The sequence below is a fragment of the Azolla caroliniana genome, unplaced genomic scaffold (assembly GCF_043228905.1).
Source record: "Azolla caroliniana isolate FFs.n. ecotype wild unplaced genomic scaffold, voAzoCaro1.0.p SCAF_3, whole genome shotgun sequence".
NCBI classification, from domain to species: Eukaryota; Viridiplantae; Streptophyta; class Polypodiopsida; order Salviniales; family Salviniaceae; genus Azolla; species Azolla caroliniana.
This window is the reverse complement of record NW_028230438.1, coordinates 6,558,026-6,567,817: the sequence shown is the minus strand read 5'-3', so window position 1 is coordinate 6,567,817 and position 9,792 is coordinate 6,558,026. Positions and strand designations below refer to the sequence as shown.

At 37.7% G+C, this 9,792-nt stretch overlaps 1 protein-coding gene across 1 annotated transcript; it reads left to right on the top strand.

Annotated features, from left to right (window-relative positions):
- The first annotated feature begins 6,210 nt into the window (after positions 1 to 6,210).
- On the top strand, positions 6,211 to 9,792 carry LOC147866069 (pentatricopeptide repeat-containing protein At3g53360, mitochondrial-like). The gene has a single exon (XM_087316436.1). The coding sequence runs from the start codon at positions 6,625 to 6,627 to the stop codon at positions 9,280 to 9,282; it is 2,658 nt and encodes an 885-aa protein (XP_087172562.1). The 5' UTR covers positions 6,211 to 6,624; the 3' UTR covers positions 9,283 to 9,792.

The window sequence follows — 9,792 nt, the reverse complement described above, 5'->3', positions numbered from 1 at the left end:
TACTTTGTTAAAGTGTATGGCTATCAAAAAGGAAGGATTTCACGATAACAAAGCACTAGCTCGACTTGTTGAAGTGTGTATGGCTAACAAAATCCTAAGGGTTATGAACATTTGAATCTCCTTGGGAACCAAAAAGAATGTCAATGAGTCACTTTTTCGGGGAAGTCATGACTCCAATAGTGACCCGATACATTGAACCATTTACAATAGAAAATGTTAAGTTAGGAAAAAAGTGGAAAAACACTTGAAAGTTTGAAGCCACTACCAAAGGAGGAGATCCTTTTCTTTTCTTTTTTCTTAGGGGGGCCTATTTTTTATGGTTTTTTCTTTCTCTCTCCGGATTTAGAGACAATGTAGAAGTTTCCAATATGGGTTCCTTTTTTTTTACTTGATCATTATCATCTTTCATCTTCTTCTTCTTCTTTTGGGATTTCAGTTGGGCTAAAAGAGGTTACAATATATTGCATTCAACACGACGTGCTTGGAGGTTGTAAAGGGTGAAGAGAGCATAAGCACCCTTTTTGGTGTCCAATCTTGTTGAAGTCGATCATCTTGTCTAACCCACCATGAATCCAATATTATTACAATTGGGGGATTTATAATTGTCTTTTTGTCCATCTTTTTTTTGTATCACATCAATATATTCAACTAAATTGTCAAATTGTATGTGGTTGTGTATAATTGCCCACACATAGGCGTGCATGTGGACGAAAACAATTTATTATTCGTTAATCAAGTTATAATTGCAATCAGTAAGACGGTGATGACAAGGGTTTCTGAGAAGCAAAATGTTTGGATTGAGTTTGTCACAAAGATACACACGTGTTGGTATATGAACCCAACCCATTCTTCACTGATCAAATTTTTATTACAAACTAAATTTACAAAGAGGGGTATCTCTTTTCCTTTGTCCCTTAACCTCTTTAGTCTCCCCTAGACTAGGCTTAGAAAAATACCCTCACAAATGATGAGCAAACCCTTATTTTTTATTTGTATCGAGGCTCACCTTTTTGTGTTTAATGTGTATCAGATAAATTTTAGGGAAAAGTACAAGATACCCCTGGAAGTTCGTCTATTTACCAGAATGCCCTTGAATTTCCAAATTTACCAAACTACCCCTATATCCAAAAAAGTACACTTTATAAAGTAATCATACACTCAAATCTACAAAGCCTTATTTACCAATGATGGAAGAAATGGAGCCAAACTAGCCCTATTTACCAAATATTTGAGTGTATAATTACTTTATAAAGTGTAATTTTTTGGACATAGGGGTAGTTTGGTAAATTTGGAACTTCCAGGGGCATTTGGGTAAATAGACGAACTTCTAGGGGTATCCTGGTACTTTTCCCTAAATTTTATTATGATAGATGTTTTATATTCTATACAAGATTCCAACCTACAACTTCTAACTTAAAAATAACAGGGGAAGGTTGGGCTGAACAGTTAAACCCTCACGGACATGGATTTATAGTGCAGGGTGGCAAGGTGTTTCAACGGGCTAGAGTTCGACCTAGCACTAACTCAGAACTTTTTGAAGAGATATGGAGGATGGTGGCTTGTTTATCGGTTTGGCACATTTGGACCAACCGCTGTAAGTTTGTTTTTCAACAACAAAAGATCCCTAGTGGTGAGGTATTAATAAATATCTGGTTTGAGTTGGTCTCTTGGCTGCGGGGACGATACGACTCAATTAAGGGGGAATTTGATGCAGCTGAAAGATCTCGATCAAAGTTCTTGCTGAAATGGGGTAATTCTCCTATGGTCGGCAGATCATCATCAGGGCCTCAATGGCACTACCAAGCACCCCGATGGCTGTTTCCCCCAATAGTTTCCAACAGCGTCTAGGTGTTGTAAAATCGTATAGTTATGGTACAAATAACTAGGTTATTGGAGTTGTTTGGATACGTTTGCTGAAAATGAGATGGGGACTATGTCCGCTTTGGTGGGAAGGCCACTGTGAGGGCTGTTGAGAGGAATTTTGAGAGTTCTATGATGTAATTTTGTTTGCTAACTAATGCGAAGTAGTGATTTTTTGGAAAAAAAAAAACTTAAAAATAACAATCGGCAATGGTTCGGTTCGATTTGAGAGGGTCAAAACTAAACTTGTTAAAATTTTTGAAACCTGAACCAAACCAAACCAAACCACAAAACAGTAAAAACCGCGGTTTCGTGGTTCGGTTTCAGTTTTCAACTTAGGTCAAAATTTTCATTTTTTAAAATTTTAAAGTTGTTCCTAAAATGTGAGAATAAGGTCTAAAAATGAAAAGATTGTTTTAAAACTTTTTTTTTAATTGTTAACAAAAATTTTAAAAAATACAAAAATAAAATCGTTTAAACTACGGTTTCTAACTGTTGAAACCAAACCAAACCATTTAAAAAAACTTGAATATGAACCGAACCGTTGCCGATTGTTACTTAAAAACCATACACTTTGACCTAATATTAGTATGCTTTGTATGTTTTTATGATTTCTCTATATATGAAACATGCCTTCGTTTACAAATGAGATATTCTTATAGATAGTCCTGCAACCATTAGAAATTAGTTTTGCGTTACAACGGCAATATGGTTTCCTAACATAAGGATGTGGGTTTGAAACTTGCACTTCACTTCTTATATTCCATGACTATATATATGTATATATAATGTGACAAGTTACAACAAAAGAATATGCCCAATCCTTGCGCCATTGTCAACGTGACAATGCAAATGGTGAGAAGGTTTGACTAGCAATATTGGAGACATTTGGATATTGGACACTCGATCATAATCTCAAGCGTAGAATAATTAACTAAATTACTATAACAACATTTCACAAAATGCAAGAAGACAACCCAAACATCAAGTTAATAGTCGATGAAGAAACAAAGATATTGATGTCTAGTTTGTGACCTCGGACTTGCCATCACTATGAGGATGATAGCTCAAAAAGTGTTCTCAAGTTATTTTGAGAAACTAAAGCAAATGCTTCCAACGTTTCAAGATAAATTATGGCCTATGATTGTAGATAATGTCATGTGAGGAACTTAGATGCATTAATACTTCTAATATCTCCTAATGATCAATAATCCATCTTAGCGAGGTGATCAACCATTGTGAAAATGATATTGAATCCCTTGGAAGATGGGAGATCCATAATGGAATTTAAATAAATGGATTTCCATGGCCATACAATTTTGATTATGGTTGGAACAACACTTATATATAATGTTGAGGCATCTTCAACCAACTACATATGTAAGAAGTTATGAGCATAATCCTCGATGAGATTGGGAAGGTGTCATTAGTACTTGTAAATAGAACTAAAAATTCATTGGTATACAAAATGCTCAACCATTGACACCTCGTGGCAATACTACAAGACGTAAAGTCAAGGTTGTACAAAAGACTTTTCTAAGAGAACAAGCTATCATGGCAACTTAATTGTTTACGATTTTTAGGGAACTTCATGGAACTTACTCAAGAGAAATGTTACAGAGCAATAAAATCCAAGAGACATTGGTCAAAATCATCTACGCAAATATCTATATGAAGGGAATCCATAATGCTCAACTCCTTTGCTACTTCAAAGATATTACATACCATCATATGTAGGCAATTAGGATTGAACATATATGCACAAAACATGATATCCACTAGCTTAGAACCATTTGAAGCTTTCGTAGATTCACAAGGACACCCTTTGGCAAGAGTATATATCCTCAAAATTTCACAGGATTATAGTAAAATCTATAATCTCTAGTTTGGCATCTAGATCATATTCCACAATCACTACACAATTCGACTAGTGTTATCGTGTCATAGTTTGGGATTTTATTTTTTTTATTTTTTTTACCATAAAACATATGCTCCATTGGTATTAATAAAAAGCCCGGAGGCAGTATACAAATAGTACATAATATTGTTTCATCTCCACCAGTATATCTTAACTGATTCTAGCATTTGTAAAAACTGTTGGGAAAAAAAACAACCATAAAACACAACATTGATTCCAGTGATCTGCTGCAGAAAACAAAATTTCGGGCTCTTAGAACAGAACTCCATAGAAAACTTATATTTCACATGATATTCCATGTCCTCCGTCTTTCCAATCATATGTGTCAGGTGTGGAGCTGTAAGAAGATTCACTATCCCAACAGAAATAGTTGCAAATAGATCTGAAGTGATTCCAGCATTTGTAAAAACTGTTGGGGAGAAAAAAACAGACCATGAGAATGAAATGTACTATACTAATCTCCACCTCTCACCCCATTTGCTTCGATCCCCACAACTTATTCACTCTCCCTTCATGATGTGCTTCGGCCCCCTCACCATCATCACTCCTAAAAACAACCAAATTGCTTCCTTCAATCCACCTCCACCATCTCGTCGAATGCCACCAATGTCCTGTGGAATTAACAACAAAATAAGTAAGAAATTCCTCATCCCCTCATGAGCTGCTTCGATCCCCCCCACCATCATCACTCCTAAAACAGACACATTGCTTCCTTTAGTCCACATCCACCATCTCGCCGAATAGCACTAATGTCCTGTGCAATGAATCAACAAAAATGAGAAATTGTTCCTCATTCCCTCATGATTTGCTTCGTTCCCCCACACCATCGTCACTCCTAAAAACAGAGAAATTGCTTCAATCAAACCACATCCACCATCTCACTGAATACCACCTCTGACCTATACAAAAAACAACAAAAACAAGTGAATAATGGTTCCTCATCCCCTCATGATTTGCTTCTGTCCCCCCCACCATCATCACTCCTAAAAACAAACAAATTGCTTCAATCAATCCACATCCACCATCTCGCCGAGTACCGCCAATATCCTGTGTAATTAACAACAAAATAAGTGAACAATGATTCCTCTCCCCTCCTAATCTGCTTCAGCCCTCGCACCAACACCACTCATCCTCACACCATGACAAAGTTGCTTCAAATCCCACTACCATCATCCCGCAACCTATGAGAACCATAATATCTGTCTTAAGTCAGCCCATATCTGGGGTATCTTGCTTCCCCTATTCCATCTCATCGATTAACGCGGCCCTGTAATCACAACAAAAAATGAGCGAAAACCATTCCTCGCCTTCTCATAATAATCTGCTTCAGCCCCCACTCCAACATCACTCATCCTAACCACAAAAAACAGAAAAACGGCTTCGTCATGTCCCCATCTACCATCTCACTATCTCCGATTCAACAATCTTGTTACACTAACAACCAACAAACAAGTAGAAAACAAACAGAAATCCTCACCTTCTCCTAGTAATCTTCGACAACCCCCACCAACATCAGTCATCCTAATCACAAAACAACTTAAACCTATTTCAACCTGTCCACACCCACCATGTCGATGTCTCTGATTATCACACAAAATCTGCCTCATACCACTAAAATCTTCTTTTACTAGCCTGATTCAGCATCCATAACATCATCCCATTTCCTCATATCTTCTTCTAGCATATGTATATCTTACCTACATTAAAATAGGCTTCATACATGCCGCAACCGTCTCCTCCCTGTTATCTCATGTTGTTCGCCATAAGAATGGTACTGGTGGCGGGAACAACCAACGAGGTGGCACATAATTCCACCTAACCTCCGTGCTTGCATCTAACATTATAGGAATAGCTGACCAAACTCGTCGTAATCTCTTTCTTTTTCGAATGGCTGTGTTTCCATAGCCTTTATACCTGTCATACTCACCTTTAACCAAATGTACTAATAAATTCCAAAAAGACTTTACCTGATCCACAACGTGAATGTCATAGTTTGGGATTGTTTCAATATACAACCAAAAGGGCTAGATGAGGAGAAGAGCATTTCATACAAAATGGGGAACATAAATTTGGTATAAATGCCCCATTTTGATACCTTGTCTTTCACATATGGACTATCTCCATGACAAACCAATGATTAATGCCTAATGAAGAGTAATCTCTTGCATCTAACCACAAAGTGTCAGAGGTCACAGGTTCAAAACATAATGTGGGCAACAAATGGTTTTTTGTTTTCTTTTACAAATATGGAATAAAAAGTGTTAATTTTATTGACAAATTATCTCTAGCACATGAAGGAGAATCATGTATGTATTAACAAGTTTGTATTTTGGTAAGTGACAAACAGGTCACAAGTTCAAAACCTACCTTCTTCATGTAATGCCCTCAAAGGCAATAATATGCTAACTAAAATTTTGCTTCTTCTATGCTGAGCTCTATATGTATACTCGCAAAAACATGTATGTATATCCAGGAAAGCAGTCTGATTAGATGATGATGATGATCAATTAATGGAGCCAAATGGCTTTATTCTGCTTCCATATTGAGGACATTAGAGTGAATTGACCCGACGAGTTAACGGTGCCAAATGGTTTCATTCTGATTCGATCTTCCGAAAACGGCTTGAATTGATGATGAGGACTCAATGGAGCCAAATGGGTTTATTTTGTTTTGATTTTCCCATCCTTAAGAAGGAAAACCACCTCCTCCAATGATATGCTTTATGGGTCATATCTTCATTTATTTTAGGCATAGCAGAGATGATCCATCCTTTCAAATGTAGCTATGTCACTCCACAGTTCTGAAAACACGAACTATGAGAATCTTCATAGATTCATCTATGGAAAATGCACTCCGTAATTTTCAAAAAACATTTTAATGAGATAATTACTCAGCCTAATGGTTTGGGTAGACCTGATACCATTGCATCTGTTCTCAAAAAGCTCGATTGTGTTAGTGATTGTATGGTTTTGCATCACTATATTATTCAAAATGGCGATGATTCGAGCCTGTTTCTGGCAAGCCACCTTCTCCATTGTTATCTTAGATGGAAATACAAAGAAGATGGATGGGCACTCTTTGTGAGTATGCATGATAGGAATGTATACTCTTGGAATCATTTGATCCAATCGTATATCCCATATAGTGATGATGGTAATGACAATGATTGTGATGGTATCAAGATTTTAGAATGCTTCAATAGAATGCAAGAAGAATCGGTGTTGCCGAACCGAACCACATTTGCTAGTGTTATATCCGGCCAAGACGAACCGGGAGAATCGGTCCAAATTGAACTCAGAAAATCAATTCAATGTGAAAAACAGATTGAGAGGATGCATGCTTGCATTGCCTGCAGTCAGCATCGACATGAACTTGTGCTTTGTACCTTGCTTCTCAAGAAATATGGCCAGGTTGGAAGGTTGGAAGATGCGTTGAGTATATTTAACATTGTGATAGAGAGAGATGTGGTCATTTGGACTACTCTTATCATATGTTTTGCTGAGAAAGGTCACATCAAGGAATCACTCCAATTCTTTCATCGAATGCAAGAGGATGGTATAGTGAGGCCAAACAACATAACTTTCATTGGTATCCTCACGGAATACGCCAAATATGGAGGCTTAGAGGAAGGTCAACTGATACATTATCACATTCTAGTTGAGGGGTTAGAGACGGATATTGCTATAAGCAATGCACTTATCAATATGTATGGAAAATGTGGCAGTTTGGACGATGCAATCCAGATATTCAATATCATTCCTGATAGAAATGTTGTTACATGGACCTCAATGATCACTTTATATACCCAGAAGGGGTATGGGAAGGTGGCTCTTATACTATTTGATAAAATGCTACATGAAGGAATGTTGCCAAACAATGTAACTTTGGTAAACCTAATTGTGGCATGTGCTTGTAGAGCGGTGCTGAAGGATGGAAAACATCTCCATGCCCGAATTGTACATGTGGTTTCCAAATCCGATGTTGTTATAGCGGCTTCTCTTGTGAACATGTATGATAAGTGTGGAAGCATTTCAGATGCACGAAGAGTTTTCGACGGTATCATTAAGCGCGATTTAGTGTTATGGAATACGATGATTTCGGTTTATGCACAGAATTCTAAGGCCAAAGAGGCCATTGAACTTTTCGAAAGCATGCAAGCTGAAGGGTTGCATCCCGATAACATCACATTCAGCAACATTTTCTCGGTATGTGCTGACACCGCAGAGCAAGCTGAAGGTGAAAGGATGCATGCTTATATAATGGAGAGCGGCTTGGAGGTGGAATTGATTGTGGGCAATTCTCTGATTCACATGTATGCTCACTGTGATGATTTGGATCGTGCTGAAGCTATTTTTAATAACCTGCGAGATCGTGATGTGGTGTCGTGGACCGTGATGATTGCCGCTCATATACTACATGGGCAACATTGGAAGTCCATTCATGCTTTTAATCAGATGCAATTAGAAGGGATATTACCAGATAAGGTCACCTTCTTGAGTATGTTGGATGTGTCATGTAGTGCTACCAGTGCTTCCGATGTTGACAACATTAGGTATATCAAAACTCGCATTTCTAAAAGCGGGTTCGAATCAGAGATCACCGTACAAAATGCTCTCATCAATTTGTGTGACAAGAGAGGGGATCTACACGAAGCCGAAGAAATCTTTGATATGATGTCAGAGAGGGATGTAGTTTCATGGAATGCTATGCTAGCTTTATATAGTCATCATGGAACGAACCTAAAGAAGACTCTTGATGCTTTTAGTCAAATGCTCGATCAAAATGTGATGCCAGACAATATTACAATCATCAATATCCTTTCTTCATGCACGAAAGAGACACTATTAAGTCAAGGGAACAATTTTTGTATGTGGGTGATGGAGAATGCATATGATTTGGATGTAGTTTTGGTGACAGCACTTATCACAATGTATGGAAAATGTGGTTCACTTGATGATGCAAAGTATTGCTTTCAATACATTGATATGGAAGAGAGAAATGCACTCACGTGGAATGCTATGATGGGAGTGTATTCTTTACATGGACAAGGGAGGGAAGCTATTCAACACTTCATTGAAATGCAACAAGAAAGGAATATATCCCCGGACAAGCTCTCTTTTCTTGGTCTTTTAGTGGCATGCAGCCACAATGGCCTTGCTGATGATGGCCAAATGTTGTTTGTATTGATGGTGGATTCCTATGGTATTATACCTGGTGATGATCACTATGCATGTATGGTGGATCTGTTTGGAAGAGTTGGAAGAGTGGAAGAGGCAGAGGCATTGGCATATGCCATCCCATCTCAACCTTCCATAGAAACTTTTAAGCGTGCGTTGAGTGCTTGTCGACCGAATTCAGATGTGAAACGAGGAGAACATGTTGTCAGAAATGTCGCCGAATTAGAGGCAAATAGTACTAGTGTTGATGTTGCAATCTTGTATCATGTGTGTTCTTCTCTTCGAAGAGATCAAAAGTATGATGAATTCGAAGATTCGTTTATATAAGAGGAACATTTAAATGTAAAAACGTGCTCCATCGATCTGGTATAGTTGTGATAGGAAACTTCAGTGGAAAAAAACCCAACATTCTAGAGATGTGGCACGTGTCATAGTCACCACTCAAGCTTGTAACTCCCACACCTCATTAAATGCATTGGGGAGATGTGATCAACATATTTATGTACACATTCCATTGCATTGGTATCCGACTATGTGCTCAATATGTGGTAAGATAATTGCGTATATAATTTTCGTGGATATGGATTTGAAAAAACATGGCATGATTGATCCAGTGCATGTGTTTGAATTGATGTATTAAGGAGGTGGTGTCTTGTTTAATACAATTGTCTTGGCATGTATTCAATTTGGAAACGATAATGCAATAGTTGTTGGCTTTTTTAATCGAATGATGAGTGAAGGTGACAATGTGATGTAATACTTTTTGTTGCCTTTTCCAATCATGTTCAACTGATGATGTTGCAATACCTCATAAAAGACATTGCAAAATTTGCATAT